Source organism: Castanea sativa, chromosome 6, assembly GCF_040712315.1.
Source record: "Castanea sativa cultivar Marrone di Chiusa Pesio chromosome 6, ASM4071231v1".
Lineage (NCBI taxonomy): Eukaryota > Viridiplantae > Streptophyta > Magnoliopsida > Fagales > Fagaceae > Castanea > Castanea sativa.
Window position 1 is genome coordinate 35867463 of NC_134018.1, and position 23740 is coordinate 35891202.

General features: G+C 33.5%; 2 protein-coding genes across 2 annotated transcripts; one reads left to right on the forward strand and one right to left on the reverse strand.

Annotated features, from left to right (window-relative positions):
* Positions 1 to 4267: 4267 nt before the first annotated feature.
* On the reverse strand, positions 4268 to 6344 carry LOC142639867 (uncharacterized). Its single transcript, XM_075814004.1, has 3 exons — positions 5952 to 6344; positions 4965 to 5355; positions 4268 to 4842 (listed from the first exon to the last, which is right to left on the reverse strand). Exons 1-3 carry the CDS (start codon positions 6342 to 6344, stop codon positions 4268 to 4270), a joined length of 1359 nt encoding a protein of 452 aa, XP_075670119.1.
* A 15228-nt stretch (positions 6345 to 21572) lies between these two features.
* Positions 21573 to 22413, forward strand: LOC142640909 (photosystem II repair protein PSB27-H1, chloroplastic). Its single transcript, XM_075815228.1, has one exon. The coding sequence runs from the start codon at positions 21670 to 21672 to the stop codon at positions 22210 to 22212; it is 543 nt and encodes a 180-aa protein (XP_075671343.1). The 5' UTR covers positions 21573 to 21669; the 3' UTR covers positions 22213 to 22413.
* Positions 22414 to 23740: the final 1327 nt, after the last annotated feature.

Below are 23740 nucleotides of genomic sequence, written 5' to 3' on the forward strand. Positions count from 1 at the left end.
AGTGTGTTGTCTACAGCGTTGACAAGGATTGCTGAACAGCATTATACCAATTATCAATGCCAAAACACCTTAAGTACATCGTGTTATAAAAATAATGGCACAAAGAATAATTACAGTCATTGAGAACCCCTTTTAATGGTAGGGTTTTTAATTTATATATAAATTTGATACTTGGGAGAGGGAGATTTAAACTCTAAATATCTTCCTTGAAAATACTAGAAAATGCTAATTGAGTTACAAAGTTCATAGTTAATTTTAGTTGTTACGTCATAAATTTTATAGTAAAACTTTCTTCTTTTCAATTGAACCAGTATCTCCATGTTTGAGTTGTGTTCATCTTTTCATGGTTCGTGGGATTATTTATATATGTCAAAATTGAATGAGATTAATCCTAAATTTGAGCTTTAAGGATAACATAATGATGATTTGTTTGGTTTAATTGTTATTGTTATTGAGAAAAAGGAGTCAATTAATAACAAACACCAAGCAAAAAAATTATTTTCATTTTTTGATTCTTTATGCAAGTTAATGGGTACTCCCAAGTAAATTAGCCAAGCACAAAGTAAATTGATTCTTCATTTTCATTTTCATAAAGTTTGGTTTCAAATCAGTTTTGAGTTATCTTTTTCAACCCATTACTTAACAATTTTTAAGACTATCCACATCTATTATTTAAACAAATTACACAACTTATTAAAATGGTTGTGTGACTAAAACTATACATAAATGATTTGTTTAATTACCATAAATATAGTAGGCTGGAGAAAGATAGCTCCAATATTGTTTAGAGTCAAACTTTTTCCAAAACTTTTAGTTTCTTGTTCTGGTGGATAGATGCTGAAATTTTCTATTATGTTATTTATTGTGCTTGGCTAATTTATTTGAAATACCCATTAAACTTGCATAAAGAATTTTTTTTAAAAATGGAAATAATTTTTTGCGTGTTGCATTTATCCTAATCTTGTTGTCTCTCTAAATAATAAATATGTGCATCAGTCCAATGCTAATGACATAAGCACCATGTGAAAGGCTAGAGCTTTTTGGTCAGTTTGCTATTAAGCACCAAAAAATGTAAAAAGGAAAACCTAATAATTACATCCACAAATTAGACTATATATGATCGCAAATCTGCAATGAATTTGGAGTTTAGATCTTTCCAGCAAGCAAAGAAAATGCTTGCCTCGCTTGACTATGAGATTTTGAATAACAAATTGAAGCATAATTTTTTTTTTGATACAGAAGCATAAAAATTAAAAATGCTGAGTTTTGGTCTTTCCCCAATCAACCCCCAACAGTTGAAGGCCTTTAACAAGGACTTAAAAACTTACAGCAAATGTTGGCTGGCAATTGAATGCCACGGCTCCTCCAAACCAATTTCTGTTGCTATTTTGTCACAAGTTTTTTGCTTCTTTTAAGTAAAACTGTAGATCAAATTGCCGAAACTTTTGTACCAACTTACATAGCTGGATGTCCACAAGATTGGGCCAGCAATATCCTAGCTTTGAACTATTAATGAGATAGTTACTTAATCATTTGCACAGCATTGAGGGCATATAAGGAAACAATGTAATTCAAGATGGATTAGTTCCCCTCCCAAAAAAAAAAAAAAAAAAAAAATTGTATAGCATTGGTCAAGAGCCTTATAATTCAACAGGTTGATATCACTTAATGTATCCATGATATTCACACTTCAAATCTCCTTGATTTTAGAAAGCATTTTGGATATATTTGTAAGTTGCAAGTTTTAAATAGTTGAGATTTTTTTTTTGTTGGGAAATTACACTTTACCCCCTCTAAATTATGACTATTTTTACACTTACCCCCTAAACTATGAGAATATGCACTTTACCCTCTTAAACTATGGCCCTTTTTACATTTCACCTTCTAAACTATGAGAATGCACACTTACTTTCCTAGACTATTACCTATGAGATGTGGTGCAAAGTGTTACCCGAGTACTAGTTTAGGGGTGGGGGTAAGTATGTACTCTCAAAGTTTAAGGAGGTAAGTGTTATGCTAGTAATAGTTTAGAAGGCAAAGTGTGCATTCTCAAAAGAAGTATAATTTTGGGGCAAAGTGTAATTTTCCTTAATATATATTAAATACATGTATCTAACTATGATACTAGGGTTTTTTGTAAGTGTATAGTATAGGGGGCAATGATATGTTATAATATGCCATTGTCTATGTTGGGTACATACAAGGATATTTTGTTTTTGAGCTTGTAAAAGTATGTCTTATCTCTTATTATTTAGTTCAAATTTTTTACTTGACTCAGCCATTACTTTATTTAAATTTTGTTTTCATTCACAAGAATTGGCAATACTATCACAAAAATTTGAAGATAAAGTTAAGGATGTCCCAAGCAAGTTTGAAAAGTTAATATGGTTCTTAAAATGGCTACAGAAGTAGCAAAGTCTAAGGTATTCTTTGTGCATACCTTTGGTTGTTTAATATTTGTTTTGTTGTTCAAGTTCTTGCTACTTTTAATCTTATTTGATGCATCTCTAATCCTAAAACTGCTAAAACTCGGTCTTTGCATAATGAATTCCATTGTGCTACAATTAGTCTTTCCTCTAGTGGAGATCTCAAAAATACTCTAATAATAGAGCAAATTTTGAACCCTAGATTGAAAAAGGTTGAAATTCTCGATTGCGAAAATTATGTTGAGGTATGTTTCATTATTTTTAAGATTAAGGGTTTGTTTGTTATACCATTTCAAACTCACATTTTTTACATTTTAAACGACATTACATACATTTTAATACACTTTTTCACCCACAAGTATTTCAGAAAACTATAAAAATCTTATCTCAAACTACTCTACCAAACACTCTCTAAGTCTTTATGAAAGAGTTGTTGATTATCATATTTTCAGATGAGTATGAAAAACAAAATACCTACTCTAAAAAAGCATAAGAGCAAAAGTATAGTCGTAAGAGTGAAATGAAAAGTATAGTCATGGGTTCAAAAACTATTGGGTGCTTATGTAATTAGTGGCATTGTTTGGTCTCTTTTATAGGAAGAATCAGAGTTTGGATCAAATCTCCATTAATTATAACAATTGAACTATTAAAAAAAAACCTTTAGGCATAACTAATTAAACCCCAAATATACTTAGGAATATAGTTCCCAACTCTTTGGCAATATAGCAATGAATTACCAAAAATACTTTTTAATGCAATTTTTCAACGAATAACTTTTATTCTATAAATACCATAGGACTGGATTGTATGTTTGTTCCTTGTAGATATGGAAAAGTTAAAAAAAAAAAAAATTGTAAGCAATTTAATGCACAAGAAGCTAATGATTTGAAAAGTTTGGACATCGTCTTTTGGAGAGCCAAGTTTTGTTGGCTATTATCTATGTTTATGGATCACTCTTTGTATGCATTCACATGCATTTACATTTCTAATTTCATATTGGTTTGAAATTAGAATACTACCAAATTCCCATCAGCCAATCTGTAAGTTGAAGTTGTCATATAATTCTATCAAAAAAAAAAAAATTTGTCATATAATTTTTGGATTTTGCAATTATACCTTTGTTTCAAATTGAAAAGAGATTGGGATATTTATTTATGTTATTTATATTAACCATTTCTCTAAAATTCTTTCCCTATAGTTGAATTGTTGTATATGTATTTTATTTGTGTTTTAGTATGGTTGATGCTGATAGTTTATTGGGGATATATGACCGATTGCAAAATTTGTGGTTAAGTCACTGTCATTGTTTGTGAGTATATAAAATATATTTTGTGTTAGGTTTATATTAAAAACGGTGTTTTTTTTTTTTTTTTTGTCAATGCTATTCTTTTTTTAATTTATTTTTATAATTTGATAGTTACATACATACATTTTCATATATTTCTCATATTTTGCAATTATACCTTTGTTTCAAGCTAAATGGGGATTAGGGTATTTTTTTTTGTGTTATGGCCATTCTTTAAAATTCTTTCTATGTAGTTGAACTATTTTTTATGCATTTTATTTGTATTTTAGGTTGTCTTCAATTAGATACGCTAGTTAAAAACTGTGCTTTGTACAATTTTAAGTAGTTAGACTGAACTTTTTTTTTTTAAAAAAAAAAAAAATTTAGAAAGTATAGATGACTTAACTTTTTTTTAAGACAAAACCATTACCCATGCATTCATATGTAAACGGTCATGATGCAAAGCATCTACAGCAGGTGGGGACTCATCTTCTATCCAATACAAATCTTCCACAATGTCCCTAGCAAATCTAGCTAAAGAATGAGACACCATGTTTCATTCCCTTCTTACACAACTAAAACCAACAGATTGCCTCCTCGAAATAAAATGTCTAATATCATCCATAATATGGCCTAAGAAAGAATTATTTGGTACAGTAGTCGATATTGCTCTCATCACATTTGAGTTATCACCCTCAATTACCAGATTTGAGAATCTAGACTCTATAGCAAATTCCAAGGCTTTTTGGCATGACAAAGCTTCTGCATCATCACTATTGTGCACAAATTCTCCCTTTGCTGCCATCCCAGCCATCACCTCACCAGCAAAGTTTCTAATGATCGCACCTACCCTAGAGCAATTCAAGTCCAAGAATACTGCTGCATCAAAATTCAGCTTATAAACATCTTGTGGAGGAGGCTTCCAACAGTTGCTGCCTGGTGCTGCACTTGAAATTAGCAAACTTGCTTGAGCTTTCTTGTAGTCCTCTAGCAATTCCGCTGCACGATTTTTCAACCACCTCGGGTTCTTCATTTGTCCTCCATGCACCACCACATTTCTTGGAGTCCATGCTTGAACAAGGAATAGTTCCATCTCAGTTGTTGATAATCTATCCACCAAGGCTTCAAAAGCTGCAAAAAATCAAAATGGTTAGTCTGAAATTTCTGCAGCACCGTGAGACTCCTTGCCCAAACATCTTAGGCTGCACCACACCCCTATATGACATGTAGAGCATCCTCAGGTACACTCTTACAGCAGTGGCACAAAGTATCTGAAATGATTTTGCGCTTTGCAAGATTCACTTGGGTTGGAAGTATGTCATGGCAAGCTCGCCGATCAAAGATTTTAATTTTTTCAGGTATCTTTAACTTCCATAATGCACTCCACGCCTTCTGCCAACCACTTCTATTCGATACTTCAGCCCGAGATGCAGTCTTTAGCACCTGTCTTGCTAAATGATACCCAGACCAAACTGTATACTCTCCTTTCTTATTATGCAGCCACACCATACTGTCCTCCACAACTCGTCGACTCAGGGGAATTCTATAGACAGCTTCAACTTCATCCCTGTTAAACTTGGCTATCAATATATCTCTCCTCCGCCCGTGAAGATCCCAATCAATTAGATCTGACACTTTCCAGCCCTACTCCATATCACTCACCGGATGTAATATTGTATTTGAAGGATAATGTGGGATCCATTTATATTTTTTGACATCAATGGACTCACCATTACCTACTCTCTAGTAGCACCCACTCCTCAAAATTGGCAAGGCAGCCATCATGCTTTTCCACATAAAAAAACTGTTAGGTGAGTCATTCGCATGTAGAAAATTGCACCGAGAGAAATATCTGGCTTTGAAGCATTTAAATAGTAGAGACTCTTGATTTTTCAGCAGCCTCCAACCTTGCTTGGCTAGCATGGCCAAATTAAAATACCTCAAATCTCTAAAACCCATTTCCCTTTCCTTCATTGGTTGAGTTAAGTTATCCCAACTCTTACAATATTTTCTTGTCATTGCCAACTTGACCCCATCAAAATTTAGCTCACGTTTAGTTCATCACACAGCCTTACCGGTAGTTGAAATACTCTCACGGTATAAGTAGGGATGGCTTGGGCAATTGCCTTGATAAGTACTTCATTCTCTGCCTTGGACAACATTGTCCCTTTCCAGCCCTGCAACTTTTTTCAAACTCTATCCTTCAAGAAAGAAAAGATTTAGTATTTTGCTCGACCCACCAACGTGGGAAGACCCAAATAAGACTCAAAACGCTTCACCTCTTTCACTCCCAAAAGTGATACAATCTCATCCCTTTGGCTGCCACGGGTATTACTACTAAAGTATACCGATGATTTCTCCATATTAATACATTGACCTGAAGCATTAGCATATGTCTGAAGCACATCATTAATTACCTCAACCTCACCAATAGTAGCTTGACAAAAGAGAATGGAATCATCCGCAAACATTAGATTGGAGAGTGTTGGTGCTCCTTTACATATAGAAACACCCTTGATGCGCCTATCCGTCTCAGCTTTAGCCAATGTTGAGGGCCAAAATTTCATAAAGAAAGCCCATTCAATGAAAAGTAAGGAAAGACCATGGGTTTTAACAAAGAAGGTCCAATTCATGAAGCTAAGAAGGACCATGAAGGCCCAAAATCTCAAAAAGAAGAAAAAAGAAAGAAAAAATAATAATAAAAAAAAGAAAAAAAGAAAAGGATCTCGGATAAGGATTCTGGCCAGAGGACATGCAGCAAGGATCTCGGTTAGGCCAGAGGATATGCAACAAGAAAAATCAACATCAAGGCCCTATATATGTTCAGATTTCTAGCAAAGAACAAGCCATTAAAAATCCAGCAAAAAAACCAGGTATTATCTTCATAACCCATGGTCCAAGCCCGTGGGATCCTGAGTGGATAATAAGGGAGAAATGGTTTAGTCAGTAGGGGAGTGATTTCTGGTGAAAGGAGGATCTTGAAACTTTCCCTTGGTTCATATATTTGCTTGGAATGCATGAACCAATGGAAAGCTCAGTTCCCTCATGTGCATGACACCTCCCCATAATTTCCTCTCAATTGTCATTTTCAACAAAGCTGTCACAGTACACCGAGCAGCCTAGACATTCCATTTAACTTTCCAAGAAGGAATCTTGCATTTATAGCTAAAGCCAAATGCCCCTTTTGAGTTATAATTGCCTAAATAAGCTAAATCTCTGCCCAATGCACATTTTCAAGTCACAGAGGACGTAGTTTTACCCAGCAGACCTCCCGGGGTACTAGACCAGGTCTGCTATGTCATTTTCAACAAGGCTGTGACAATACATTGAGCAGCCCACCCATTCCTTTGACTTTTCCAGAGGGAATCTTGCATTTATAGCTAAAGTCAAATGTCCCTTTTGAGTTATAATTGCCTAAATAAGCTAAACATCTGCCCAATGCACATTTTTAGGTCACAGAGGACGTAGTTTTACCCAGCAGACCTCCCGAGGTACTAGACCAGGTCTGCTATGTCATTTTCAACAAGGCTGTGACAATACATTGAGTAGCCCACCCATTCCTTTGACTTTCCCAGAGGGAATCTTGTATTTATAGCTAAAGTCAAATGCCCATTTTGAGTTATAATGAACAAATAAGCTAAACCTCTGCCCAATGCACCTTTTTAGGTCACAGAGGACGTACTTTTACCCAGCAGACCTCTTGGGGCACCAGACCAGGTCTGTTATGTCATTTTCAATAAAGCTGTGACAATATATTGAGCAGCCCACTCATTCCTTTGACTTTCCCATAAGGAATCTTGCATTTATAGCTAAAGCCAAATGTCACTTTTGAGTTATAATTGCCTAAATAAGCTAAACCTCTGCTCAATGCACCTTTTCAAGTCACAGAGGACGTATTTTTACCCAGCAGACTTGGCATGTCCTCCCCCGGGGTCCTAGACTAGGTCTGCTATAAAAAGAACACAACGCATAGCAGAAGGGGGGATTCAGATGGGAGAAAAATGAGTATTCGGGGGAAAAGTTCAGAGGTTTAAAACACATATTCTTAGAGTTTTAAAAGCCCAGCAAGGGAGAGAAAGAAATAAACAAAAGAGAGAGCCAAGGAGTAGGAATTTGTCCCATATCCTTGAGATTATTTGAAACATCAGCCTCCAAAGAAATATAAGCCAAAAACATACACACATCAGATATCACTCTCTCCCACAAAAATCCTCCTCACCTAACTATCTTGGAAGGCAATGCCCAAGCAAAGTCACTTGGACTTGAGTTCCAAATCCCACAAGTCTTGTGCAAAAGCACTAAGTCTGTGAGAATTGGGGCCAGGATTCTCGTGGCTGAATCATTCTCATGAAATTCATTTATATATATGTTTATGTATTAAAAATGTATATCCTAATCTAAGAAACTAACAATTACTTAAAGATATGTGTATTGTGTAGTGTGTTCTTATGCAGGATTTATAGAGGTAAAGGACCTATGAAGGTAAAGGGAAAGGAAAAATACTCCATTGCATAACAAGAAGGAAATCAGACAAATTATTAAGAAAAAGCTCTGTAAAATTCAAAGAAAACAGAGGAATATCTCCCGGTATCTCAGAAACAGCCACTACAGTACATACTTGGATTCAAAAGTATTCAAACTTTGCAAGTCTTAGAGGCTTAAATAGTCATCTAAGTCTGTAATTTTTGAGCTTATTTGGACATTGTATTACGTTTTAGTGAGCGCATTTGTAATCCATAACTAAGAAAAATTAATGGATTAGTTCTTATTGATTTGAGGATCCCGAACAATTACTCTGTGTTTTATTGTTATAATCTTGTCTTCTTGTTGCTCAATACATATTCTCGATTGTTAGTGTGTATGTATTGCAGGAGTCTTGCCCTGTGTATCACTTGGTTTTGTAAACAGCCCATTTAGCTGCAGTGAACCAAGCCCAGTCCCTTCAAACTACAACAAGAGGGCCCGACGTCCTTGCTTAAACTTGGGCCTGGACACCGTCCAAAAATTGACCCTCACAGCCAGCAAAGAAGTGAACCCCTCAGCACACAATAGGAACATGTATGGTGATAATGGATCACCCTGATGGAGCCCCCTAGATGGGTTGATATTTCCATATGGCTTCCCAATTATGAGAATGGAAAAAGAGGGTGTGGTGATACACCCCATCACCCAATTAATCCAAGTCATTGGAAAACCCAATTTAGCCATAATTCCCTACAAGAACTGTCACTCAACCCGATTATAGGCCTTACTAATGTCAAGCTTCAAAGCAAGGGCACCTTTTTTGCCTTTTTTCCGAGAATGCATGGTGTGTAAAGTTTCATATGGCACCAATACATTGTCTGTAATGAGCCTTCTTGGAACAAAAGCACTTTGTGTAGGGGAAATAATATTTGAGAGGACTTGTTTCAACCTATTTGCCAAAACATTGGAAATAATCTTGTAAATAACATTACATAAGTTAAAGGGTCGGAAATCAGACATTTTCTCTGGAGACTTTATTTTTGGAATCAACACAATATGGGTATGATTTATAGTAGGAACCATGATATTAGAATTAAAATAATCCAGCACAACATTAACAACAGTAGTACCCACTACATGCCAAAACTTTCGGAAAAAAAGTACATTCATACCATCAGGTCTAGGTGCTTTAGTTGGTCCCATTTGAAGACTTAACTTAATTGCACAAATATAAGTGAACTGATAAAATTTTATCCAATTATAATTTTTTATCCAAATATCATATTTAAGCACACGTTACATTGTTTTTATTGTTGAATCTTCTAGATTTATTTTCAATAATGCGTCGGAAGATCGAAGATTGAATTTACGATTTTACCATTATGTTTTAGAATGATTGTCTTGTCATTGTTGTGGGGTTAAATAGATGTTACAAAATGGAGTGTTTATAAGTGTAATACACAATTTTTTGCACAAATAGTAAGTAAAAAGAATTAGGAAATCTTAGACCTTCAAGGCCTTTTGGGAATCTCAGCATTGAAGAAATTGTGTTATGTTTAATTCTATATATTAAACTCTCCTCGAATATTAAAAGCCAAAACGTTTGAAAATGGTCCTTAACAACAGAACTAAACTTTTTTTTTTAAACACCAGAACTAAACTTAAAATAAGAAGAAGAAAAAAAAAAAACTCAAAACTAAGCAAGTTATAAGTAATAACTATAGATAATCTTTTGATTCAACCATGCTCTATACTTTATGATCTTTGTTTGTCCATATTAATTGCACTATGTAATCGCTGGATGAAGTCCTGAGTCCTGACATACTTGAATCGACGAGTAATATGCAAGCAAATAATTGCTTTCATCACTTGGGACAACAACCATGAAGGAAGGTAGTTTAACTCCCAAGGATGAAAGTTGTTCTTTGGCTCATTTTTAAGATCATAAAAACTGACCTTATTAAACCCTTGCCCGTCCAAAAGATTTGCGTAGTCAGCCTCTCCACAATCATAGACAAGGCTTGGATCCCTTGCCTTACTAAAATCTATCAAATTTACCCCTATAGCAAATGTACAGATCAAACTGGTGGTATAAGATAATCATATTTTCAATAAATAAAAGAAACAAAGAACAAAATTCTTTACCAATAGTTGGCGGATTTTATTCCAGCTGGAGATTGTATATTTATCACTCTCCTTTGCCAGATATCTCCAACCTAGGGCACATATGTCGGGCTTAAAGAGGGATGACAAATATGTTAGAAATTAATGCATTTCATGAACTTTCTTTAATCCTCATGTATCTTTCTTTTCATTGAACCTATTCTATGTCTATTGAGATTAAATAAACAAAGCTGCATTGGAACAAAGCAATCTTTTTATTCATCAAACCTATTCTATATCTATTGAGATGAAATAAGCATAGTTGCATTAGAACAAAACACTGAAGATATTGCAAAATATAGCACAATAATTGTACGACATTTCCTCTTGTGAAATTAATATTTTTTATTTAAAGATTTTATGCAACATTTATGGGAGTTTCAAATGCAAGTGATTTTTTTTTTTTTTAAAAACTTTTAAATTTTATTTTATAGTTACATTGGTCATTATCAAATTGTGAAATGTGAATAGTAAATAGCAATATATATATATATATATATATATTAGTAAATAATATATACACGCATCATCATCGTTAAGAGTATTAAATGCAAAATATTTATAACCTACATTAATTTAAATTAATGTAGGTTATAAATATTTTGCATTTATAGGCCCCCCTTTGGCTGCGTTTTCAAACGCAGCTCCAGGCCTCACTTTTAAAAAAAATTTATTTAGCTGGAGCTGCGTTGGAAAACACAGCCAGAGGGGGACCTATAGCCACGTTTTCCAAAAACGCGGCTATAGATCAGCTATAGCCGCGTTTTTTTATAAACGCAGCTAAAAAACGCGGCTATAGCGCGCGTTTTTTGTAGTGTTTAGGATTAAATGTATTGATACATGTAAGATGTGTTAGGTTATGGGCAACCACCGCACATCCTTGGTGTGATGATTACTCTACAAATATAAGTGTTTTTGGGGTGTGGGGGGTAAGGACCGGGGTTCAAATCTCCAAGAGGGAGCTTCACACACATATATATACACTTAGATTAGGCTAGAGTAGAATTCTATCTTGTATTAAAAAAAAAAGGTTATGGGCAAATTTTTTTTTTTTTTTTTAAAGGGGGAATTACACTTTCTCTTTCTATGTGTGTTCTCATAATTTAGGGGGTTAAGTGTAAAAGGTTCATAGTTTAGAAGGATAAGGTGTGCATTTTCATAATTTAGGAGGTAAGTGTAAAATGGGTCATAGTTTAAAGAGTAAAGTATAATTCCGTATTACAAATAAAACATAGAAAAACCCTACATATATTTATTACAAATAGTGGGTTATAGTTAACTCAACTGGTAAAGTTTCTGATGGTTGTATAAGAGATTTGAGGTTCAATCTCCACTTACACTAAAAACTGATTGGTGTTTTAGTCTGATAATAAAGAGCTGTCATCAGGAGTGGATGCCATATGTTGAAACTCTCTCAAAAATTTTTTTTTATTACAAATAAAACACAAAGCCAGCCTCCAAGGAAGACACAAATTAATAAATAATAAGGATTTTTCAGCAAGTAAAACCCTTTCCCATAGTTTGGAAACAATTACAATACTCTTGGAAACAATAACTATACTCCTGTTTATGATGAAAGATATTGTCAGATTCATGTACAACTATGTTACTAATCTTTGGAATATAAAAACAAGAACTTACTTGAAAATGAGAGATGAGAGAGTAGCATTAAAGCACACTTAGACATTTTTGTTGAGTGAGTCTCTTTTATCCTCTTGAATAATTTCGCAAAGAATTGTCCCTCTTATCCAAAATGCATGCAAATAAGTAAATAATTTATTATCAAACGTCAAACAACATAAGTCTATAGACTCCAATCCATAATTTTTTTTTTTTTTTTAAAAAAAAAAAAAAAAAAATCAAACTATGGGTTAGAATTACACTTATGTTGATAAAGTACCAACAATGAACCAAGTTATCCAAACAAAACATCTTAAAAGAAATTATAAAACCATATTGATCAACTAAAGAATAGCAAAACATATATGAATAGATTAACATTCCAAAACATATATATGAATAAACAAGAAGTCAACTTTAATATCCAAAAACATATAGCATATAGCACAAAACAAAGCTAATTACAAACAAATTATAAAATTTGTAGTTGCTAACTACAAAGGACTTTGCACCTCAAGAAAAGAAAAGAAAAGAAAAGCATAGCTTCATTCCAAACTACATACCAGACTCCCACAACCACAATCCACTAATTACAAAGCTAAGTTATTATCAAACAAATATAACTAACAAGATTTTTCTAAGTTATATAGAAATTTCATAAACAACCATAACCTGAAAATCAAAATGATTTGGCGATATCAAACAAACTACATTGCAAAACAACTATAAGAATATATAGAAAATTTTTAAACATGGAAATTTACCTATGGTGAGTGAAAGTTGTGAATGTCTTGGAGGTAGAGAGCGAAAATGGTAGTGATGCCAAATACTACATCGGATCTAGAGCCATTGTTGGAGCTCTTCGACTACCGACTAGAACCCTTAGATTACATGGTGATTCAATGAAAACGAGACTCTAAATCCTCTTCGCTAGAATCAAATCATCCAAATCTAGGACTTGTTCACCAATAGATGAGGTTGCAAAGAGATACAGGACATATTTGGTGGAATTTTTTGATCTCACAAGAGAGAGAGAGAGAGAGAGAGAGAGAGAGAGAGAGAGAGAGTTGATTAGTTCTTACTTCGTTGTGAAAATTTAGGGAAAAAAAGAAATTGGTGGTAAAAGGGAGAAAGATTGAATCTGCTCAAAGAAGTTTTGGTCTTCCCAAGAGAGCCTAGAGTTTTAGGCTATAGGAGATAGATATTGGACAGAGACATTGACAGCCATAGGTGAGAATCTCAATTTTGATTGAATTGAATTGTGAAGCTTAGGCAAAGAGGAGAAATTAGAACTAAATTGTAAGAAGTCTAGGAACATTTGTAATTGAATGGGAAAGACTTACTAGTTACATAGCAACATATATTTTATAAATTTAAATAAATTGTGGGGGGAAAAGCCATACGTGGGCCCACTTGGATTAAAAAAAAAAAAAGTAACTTAAGTCTAAAAATGTTCCCTAATCAATTAGAGCGAGTGTTAAAAAAATATTAGAGGGAAGGAAAAAAAAAGGTAATAGGTAGTAGTAAGTGGTCTCATGTCTTTTTTTTTGAGAAGGTAAGTGGTCTCATGTTGGACATTTCATTATTAAGATATACATAATGTCATAATAATTGGTTTATTTAGCAAACATATATCAAGCTTTTTATCGAGCTATACACGAGCTTAAGCTCGACTTGTTTTGTATCGAGCCCTATTGTTTATGAACTTGTTCACGAACAAATGTTTTTGCTTGAGCTTGGCTTGTTTATCAAATAAGCCTTAAATTAAGGCTCAAGCTTGGCTTATTTATAGACAAATGAACATAAACGAGCTTTTTATCGAGTTGAGCCTGAGTTCTTCATGAACGGTTTGGTTCGTTTACAACCCGATTCTCAAACCCAGAAGAAACTTTTGAAGAAGAAGATGGTGGAAGGTAGAGAAATTTAGGGGGTGTTTAAGAGGGAGTTTTGTTCTTAATAGAAAAGGAAAGGGGAGAAATTGCAAAAGGAGAGAAATGCATAACCATGCTTTGCATAATATAGTAGATTTTGAAAGTAAGGTCTCATCAATATTGATTCAAAGTCTTTAACATTAATTATCTAGCACAAGTAGGGCTGTCCATCCAATTCGGAGATCCGACCCACCCGAAGGATCCGACCGAATCCGACCTGAAAACCATCCGACCCGATCAAGTCACCGGTCGGCGGCGGGTCTTTTGTTCCAAAAACCGACGGCGGCGGATCGGTCTCGGTTTTCCTCTCCAGAACCCGAAAAAACCCGATTCGACCGATGTACTAAGTATTTCCAGAAAAAAATTCCAGATCCCGGCAGTTGTTTCCAGATTCCGGTGACTTTCTCCAGAATCCGGCGATATTTTCCAGATTCCGGCCTCAAATTTCCAGATTCCGACTTCAAATTTTCAGATTTTGGCAACAGATTTTCATATTTCGATGACTTATCAAGTAGATCGAGTGATATTTTGTCCAAATCTAGTGAGATCTCACCGGATCTAGCGAGATCTCACCAGATCCGGTGAGATCTCCGCCGGATTTAACGTTTTTTCGCCTGAAATCAACGATTATGGCAGGATTTTTCACCATGGAAGGTTCCGACCGAACCGACCGTGCTTCTGGTGCAAAACCGACCGCACCGATCTGACTCCCTCGCCGGTCGGCAGCGGGTCAGTATTTGTTCAACCTGATTCTATCGGGTCGGTCTCGGGTTGGGCACAAACCCGACCCGGACCGACCCGTGGACACCCCTAAGCACAAGAACACATACACACTCAAAACCCATACTTCTCTTCGTTTCTATGCTTCCTTTCCTTGTTCCAAAGAGAAACATTTTTCTATTATAAAATTGAACCTAATATTCAACTCATTGTCATTTTTATTGAACCTTTTCTAGTTCTTTAAGATTTAGTTAAGCTTTCTTTCTAGGGTCAAGTATGTTGTAGAATTTTCTTTGTAACTAAACAAGAAGAGTTTCTCACCATGGTTGTTAAGGTTGCCCTTAGTCTGGCTCTCATTTTGATCTTCCTTGGCATAGTTGGAATAGTTGTTGGAATCCACAATTTTAATGGCTCTACCTTTACTGGTCTAATTGCCTAATCACCTAAGCTTCAGATGTCATTTTGTTTTTGAGAGTATTGGTTGTAGAGTTTCAAGAAAATTACAATCAACTAGGCAAGTGGTATTAAATGAAGAAGATGATGAACATGTAGATGTTAATTTTTATGTGGAATCTCATTAACAATCTTCGAAGCTCCACATAAAGCACAATCTACTAAGCAAAGAAACTAAGTTTGTTTATAAATTTTAAATGACTGCAACTTTTTTATGTTGATTTCTCTAATTTTGTTATGTTTTTTCTGTTTTTAATGGTGAAGTAATGAGATGGGTTATGGAAGTTTAATGCAGATGATGTTAGATGGGTAAGGAGACACTTTGCAAACCACGGGTACGCACTTTTAAAATAAACAAATCATAGGTCCATAGGTGGAGAAAATACATCCTATTATGGGTGTATGTTTCTCTCCTCTCACAGCTGGTTGGACCCACTAGCTTGTACTAGCTTGTGAGTGGGAGGAATCATATATCTGTAATAGAGTATACTTCCTTCCATAGTTGGGTAAAATGCAATTAACCCTTAAAACTATTTGTAAATATATGACTATTTCTAATAATTTTAAATTGACTCTGGCCAGTGTTAACTTATAAAAGAATCCAACGAGGAAAGTTTTAAAATCTCAATTCAATCAACAATTTCACCTTAACGCAAAATTGTTTATTCAACTAAAAATTCCACACAATGATGAAATCAAATGTTAAACCCACAATTATGCCAAGGCGGTAATGTAAAAAAAGAAGAAAAAAAAAAATCTTTTACTACAAGTTGGGCACTAACATGTTTAATCAAGCTTGTAGGAACATTGATATCAATTGTAGTTATAAAAATACGTTATGCAGAAAAAAAAAAAGAAGAAAAAAGAAAAAAGAAGAAGCAAAGAGTGATGTTAGAAATACTACACATTTTACCACAAAACTATATGTCACTAATCACAAAAAAAATGATTCTAGCATTTATTTATTATATTGTTGACATTCACTAATCACATTTATTTTCATATTAGTTTGTAAAGAATATGTAGTGAAATTTGTAATATATTTAACATTTTCCAAAAGCAAAACAATAGGTGAGAGTAGATAGAAATCAAGGTTCAGTATCAACCAAAACTTTCATCTGAATATGATTATTATTGGTGGGGGTTGGCAAGGCCTCATGAAAGTCCAATCTTCAAATGCTTACAACATTTGGCAACAATAGCTTATGAGAATTCCCATTTGAACATGCAAAATATATCTATATATATATATATATATATATATATATATATATATATATATATATATATATTTTAGATCAAAAAAGTCACTTTATCTATTTTATATAATCACTTTTACAACACATTCTATATCCTATTCTTTATTTTAAAATACATCCCATTAAAATAATTTATTTTCTTCCAACGCCAACAACAATAATTGAACCCAAAATACCGCTACACCACCTCATTGCCAAACATGTCATCATCCTTGCCATCTGTCATCAAAACCAAACATAGCCTGAACCCAACAACAACCCACCCCAACGCCTACAAAAGCCCACAACCACCAACAACACACAGCAACAATGGATTGAACAACCGCAACAACACATTAGAGACAACACCAACAATCACAACAACACTGATGACTACCACATGGCTAATGACCCACACAAGGCTAGATCAACAATCACCATAACCACCCATGGCTTGATTGACGATCATTGTCGTAACCCAATGTTGAGATGCCGCCATTATAGATCTAAATAGGAGTGCGAGAGACAAGAAAGAATCTTTTTAAAGGGGAGAGAGAGAGAGAGAGAGAGAGAGAGAGAGAGAGAGAAGCTACAATCGTCGTTTAAAAATGGATGATATTGTAGCAATGTGTATAAATTTGTACTATGATGCATAATGAGATGTAAGGCTAATTTTACCCTTTTTGATGAAAAACATTATTTATTTTGCATAAAATCGGATGAAAATGTTCTAAGTGACCATGACAATTACACGATGAACATGATGCAAACCAAACCTAGAATGATGATAACCCTTAACCCTAAGTCCTACACCTTGCACTTGGTGAAGTCCTTTATTGGCTCATCACATCCAATTACCCAAATCAACCAAAGTGAAGGACTAAGGGAGTTAATATCATATCAGATGTTGTTTTGGTTTGGTTAGGAAAATGATATATTTCGGTATTATTCAATATTAGTGCATCGTTATTTATATATATATATATATATATATATATATATATATATATATATATATATGTTTTTGTCTTTTGTCTCCATGTATTTATTTATGTATATATTCACAAACATATAAATTAAAATCCAAATATTTTATAATCTCAAATATTAGTTTAAGTATGTTAACCCAATATATTAGCTTAAAGAATATGTTTTAGGGTGTGTGTGTATATATATTTTAAAATTTATTAATTATTTTTTTATTGTATTTGCCAAAACATTAATACTGGCTGAAATATCTGAAAAATCTCCGATATTGCTGGCACACTCTAGTATTTTATCTAGTTCATTTTAGATGAGTATTATTATAGTACATGCCATAAATACGGGACATATGATTGGTACTGATACGATTAAGTTTTTTTGTGAATAATTTTCTTGTAAATCGATTTGGAGCAAAGATCTTCGAACACAAGGCGATGAGATGATTAGCATGTACTTATAAATTACTTTACTTATATAATTGTCCATATGACTTGTTCAAATTACTTAACGAGTATCAAAGTATACTTGTATTGTCATTCGATTACTGTATAATGGTTGAAGAAGATTTCTTCTAACAATTGATGAATTTTTTTTTTCCTAAAGTGAAAACTTAGATTCAACCCACACATCTCAAGCTGAAACCATGTGTTTATCGCATGATTTTAAGCTATACTTGTTCGAATCCTTGCCAAGTTAGCACATACCAACTTTGCTTAAAATTGCTTTCTCAAAAAAAAAAAAAAAAAAAAAAAAAAAAAAAAACTTTGCTTAAAATTGTGATGTTAAAATACAATTTCATCTTAAAATTTTTCAAAAAGTATCACATTTTCCACAAATGATATCTAAAAATAATACTTTCAAAATTTATTACTATTAATAAATTTGAAAATATTTTCCAAACCACTCTGCCATCCTTATTTATTAAACATTTTGAAACATTATCTTACTCTCTTTGAAGTTTCAACAAGATGAAAAGTGGATAGGGACACGGATATCCTCTACCTTTAGATTTATAATACTACTTTTACATTAAATATTCAGCTACACCAATCAAAAACTAATATTCTTCTTCTAATCTTCTCTTTCCTTGTTGTTTCGTTTGAGGGATTGATTGGAACACAAACATTATCTTTTCCGCAACCTTTTCTCATTGCTTTACAAATGCTCTCTATCTTTACAACAAATAGTCTAAAATGTAGGCCCCCCTTTTTTTTTTTTGTACTTTGTTTTGTAGTTTTCTCCGTTGGTAGCTTGATGGGCTGCACTGGTCCTCTCTCTCTCTCTTGGGGAATAAGCTACAATTTAAACTTAAGCTCTAATCAATTGAATTTATCATCTTCATATTTATTTTTTTGTAACCATCATCTTCATTTCAGCTAGATAAATGATTATTTGTGCTTAATTATTGATCATTAACATATGCAATTAGGATAAGAATCATTTCTTTTAGGTGAATGATAAATATATTATCAAAGTCAACTTAAGTTGTAATTACTACCATCAATATTAATTCATACTCCTCCATAGTTGTTATCTCTATTTTTAATTCTTTTTATTTATATATTTATTTAGTTTTGATAATTCGGTAGTTGAGAGAGAGATTTGAATCCAACATTACCGTTCAGGAGACTACAAGGCTATTGGCTTTAATACGCCTTCTATTGGTTTGGTTGCTCAAGTAGTATTAAACTCTTGTTTTTTTTTTTTTGTTTGTTTGTTTTTCTACTTAGTAGTAATTGAAACTTGTCTTCTTTTAACTCAGTAGGCAGTTCTTAAATTTAATACAGTAGTTTCTAATCAGGTTGAAAGAATGCTTGAATTATAAAAAAATTATTTCTTATATTACTCATTTTTTTAAAAATTAATTTTATAACTTGATAGTTGTAAGGGAGGACAAGGGGTTAAATTAAAAAAAAAAAGTTTTTGACTTATATTACTCGTCTTTGAGGCAGGTAAAGAATCAATAAACTTACAAATTGACTGCCTTTTCCTGTTTTTCTAGTCAAAAAGATATGAACAATTATATTTTTAAAGCATGAGTACAAATAACAATCATTAAAAGTGGTGACATATTTTACCCTTAAGACTGTAGACCTTTATCATCCAATATCTAAAATAAAGAGATTGGCACTTTGGTGGGGTTTGTATTATTATTATTTTTTCAATATTTATATAAACAGAACTAAAACTGAGGTTGGAATGGAAGTCTTGGGAAAAAATATCCCTGAAGGTTGAAAGGTGAAATAGCCACACGCTACAAAATGAAGAATCTGGAAGATTAAAATAGGCTGTTCCTTCGATCCTAGGAATAAGACTTGAGTTCATGATTGTCAAAATTTCTATCGGAATCCTACGATCCTATTATTTTATGACCCCACTTGCTCAAAACGATCCGGATTATACAAAGATTTTTGCGATCGTTCAGGATTGGTAGGATTGTATGATTTTAGTGATCCTAAACGATCCTGATTTCTTGTAATCTTCTTTAACTTGACAAAAGGGTCGGTTGAACCCAAATGAAAAATAAAACATTCCAATAGACTAAATTTTGCTATTCTAATATAGAGATAGTGTTAGTTGGACTAAAAAATAATGTTCCAATAGAGTTGAGAATTTTAACCTCTTTAAATGATACTTACAAATGGATATAGTAATGTATGGTAATTACATCAAAGGGATGCAAATTTTTGGTTTTTTATGAATGAATGTATAATTTATATAATTATTTAACATACCAATGTGTGTTTTTTGTTTTTTGTTTTTTTTCTCAAATAATGTAAGATCTTACAATTCACGATTCTATTCTATGATCCACAATCTTACCTATCTCCCACAATCTTACGTACCCAATTTTGAAAACCTTGCTTATGTCTAGTGTTTCATATAAATGACACATGTTCAAAAAAAAAAACATATAATAGAATTCAAATGAAAGTTTAAAGGTAATGACATTTTTCTATAGTGTTTTAACTTATACGTATGTAATTTAAACATGCTCCTCATCTTCCACTACCCACCTCTTTCAAAATAAAAAAGAAAAAAAAAAAAATTCATGTGCTACCCCAAAGTCCCATCCAACATAAGTTTTGTTCCCAATCTTGTTCCTACTTAAAATAATGTTAAGAAGTGTTTGTTTGTTTGTTTGATCTTCAACATAAAAACAAAGATTGAAATATTCATCGCCTCATTTTCATTTTTCTGTTCAGCTACTATCACCAAGCCACAATATCTTCTTATTCTTTATTTATTTGTCATTGGACTTCAAACGAGGATAATCCTCCCACTTCCACTCCCAAATCAGAATCTTATTCCTATTTATTTATTTATGGTAGGTCTATGTGAGGATACACATCTATGGCTCACAACTTTCAGGTGAAAAACTGTAAAAAAAAGTATATCATTTTATATGTACCTGTCATTATTTTAAACAACTGGGTCATTGGCCCGTTCCAAAAAAGAAGAAGAACAAAAAAAGAAAAAGAAAAAAGATTATTGGCAGTTGTTGGTGGTTGAAATATTGTATTCATTACGGGAAAAGCCCTTGAAAGACTCAAGGCTTTTGACGCATTCGACCAGTCTCATACCATTTTAGACATTCCTTAATCCTTTACCTAAAGAGGTTCAACAAAGTCCACTTCTTTCACTGGCCCAAGAATACGCATGCCTCTCCACAGAATTGGATTGGAATGTTTGTAGTCAAAGAGTTGAGGGAACCCGATGAATCCCATTTTAGGCCCAAAATTTGTATAGATTTTTTTCGGGTCCTTTCTAAACACTTCCATTTACGATCTCAGCCCACCAATTTAACATCCATCATTTACCTTAGAGATGTTGAATCAAATTCCTCTTCCCCATATAAAAAATTAAAAATTCTTTTAACTTAAAATTTCTACCCATCTATAGAAGCTCCTCCCATTCTTATGGGACTCTTAGGGCTGTTTGGAATGGTTGTTTAAGTAACATTTTTTAGTTTTTTAACAATATTATATATATTTTTATATATATATATATATTTTTTTATTTTTTAGATGTATTTTTAAAAAATATAAACAACCTTACCAAACACAATTTACTTTTCAAAAACTAGGACAGTTAATTTATGTTTACTCTTCCTCCTTTGCCTATTTACCATGGCCAAGGTTTTGAGTTTTGAGTTTTGAGTAAAGTAAATATAGATCTCAACCTCAACGACACTAGCTTGCAGCTGATCTGTATCTACTGTACATCTCAATCTCATTGGATCTTTGCTAATTTCTCATCCATAAAAACCAAACAAACTAAGATAAGGTGATAAGCCCACGTGGCAGAAACCCAGTTCTCTTCCCTAACTAAAAACACCCATCACCCTCGTCCTCCATTTCTCTTTCACCACACAGCCAAAAACCATGGCATCACCAACCCTATTAACTCCAACCTCCAAACCAACACCACTCTCTCCCCTCAAACCCAAATTCACCACCACCATCACCAGCAGCTCTTCCACCTCCACCACCACCACCACCACTTCCGCCGCCGCCTTTCAACCTCGCCGCCGTGAATTCTTGTCACTAGCCACCTCCATCCTCTCTCCTGCATGGCTCTTTCCATTTACTCCAGCAGCACTAGCTGCTTCAGACGAAGAGTACGTAAAAGAGTCAGAAGAAGTAATCAACAGGGTCAGAAACACCATTAACATGGACAAGACTGACCCTAATGTGGCTTCTGCAGTGGCTGAGCTAAGAGAGACTTCAAATTATTGGGTGGCTAAGTATAGGAGGGAGAAATCTTTGCTTGGCAGGGCTTCATTCCGGGACATATATTCAGCTCTCAATGCTGTTTCGGGGCATTATATTAGTTTTGGCCCAACAGCACCTATTCCGGCAAAGCGGAAGGCAAGGATTTTGGAAGAGGTGGACACTGCCGAGAAGGCCTTGTTGAGAGGAAGATAAAGAGAAGTTAGTAATTAATGGAGGGAAGTTTTTTTTTTTTTTTGCCAAATTTTTGGGTTTTTTTTTTCGCTATTCCATTTTTAGTATTTGAATATCATTTTGCTTGAATTTGATCAGTTACAGCATGAAGTTCACTTTGTGAACTATGTGGGGGAAAATTCTACAAATAAATGGTAGAGTCTATTTCATTGACATGAAAAATTTGAGATGTGCATGTTTTCGTAAGAAGTACATATGCTCAGCCATGTCCGAGGGGCTAGTGTAGTTTCTGGCATGTCAATTAGCGATCTCACTGTTCATACAGAATGAAATTTACTATTGTCAATTTTCGATTTGTGATTTTTTTTTTTTTTTTTCATTAACCTTTTCTTTGGGTAGAAGTGGCTACAATCTTGGTGGAAAATTTGTTTAGCAGGGGTTTTTCAGTACTGGGGTAGAGACTTGCTCTCCTCCTTGGGGAGGGGTTTTTATATAGTGGATATTTTACCAATATATTTATTAATAGCTATATTGTCAAGAGCTTGTAATTGAGTGCCTAACATGCTCTCATTTATTAAGAAAACTTGGATTTAAATCCTTCTCTCTATGGTTATAATTGTCAAATTATTAAAAAGAATCAATTTTTTTTTTTAACATCTTATTGAATTGGTAATTTTTAGGATAAGTGTAACCACTATTCATGTGAGCTTGAAACAACTTTATTCTACATCAAATAAGATGCAATGACTAACACTTGTGAATTTTATTTGATTCCCCAAACTTATAGTAATTAGCAAGAGCCTTATAGTTTGATTTGTTGGCACCTTGGTGTTTCCAATAGAGACATCTATAATTTAAACCCCTAAAATTTGGAGGTCTTAAAATTTTACACTTTAAAGTTTTAGAATTTGAATTTTACTCTTTGAAATTTCAGAATTTGGATTTTATTCCATAAAATATGCCTCAGCAGCTCATTTGTCCATATTTTCTGTTAAGTGTCACATAATCTTATTATGCGTATTTAGTTCGTCCAATAAAATAACAACATTAAGAGTATAGTTTGCAAACAGAATATATATAATATAATGTCTTTGACTTTTTGTTAACTTCTTCTAATGTTGCCACAAAGGTTTTTGAGGTAGAATTTTAAATGACATTCTATTTAAATGCTTTACTAGAATCTTGTCAAATCATATTTCCATTAAATAGTGGAATAGACAATTCCGTATACATTCTTATTATAATAAAATAGAGAAAAAAATTCATATTGTGTTATAATTTTCTGTGCAATTCTTGGGTTCCTGACTTGTTAAAAATTAAAAAGAAAGAGAGGTTGTAGGAGGCAAGGGATTTGGAGGAAGGAAGATGAAAATTTGTTTCACTAAACTTATCGAAATTAAAAATTATAAAGGAAGAGTGGTCTTAGGAGGCAACACTGCAATGGATTGGGATAAGATCCTGTCTCATTTAAAACCTCAAATTACTTCCAATTTTTTGTCGGATGTAAGACACCTGACATTTATTTAATTTTGTGTGGTTTACATGAGTG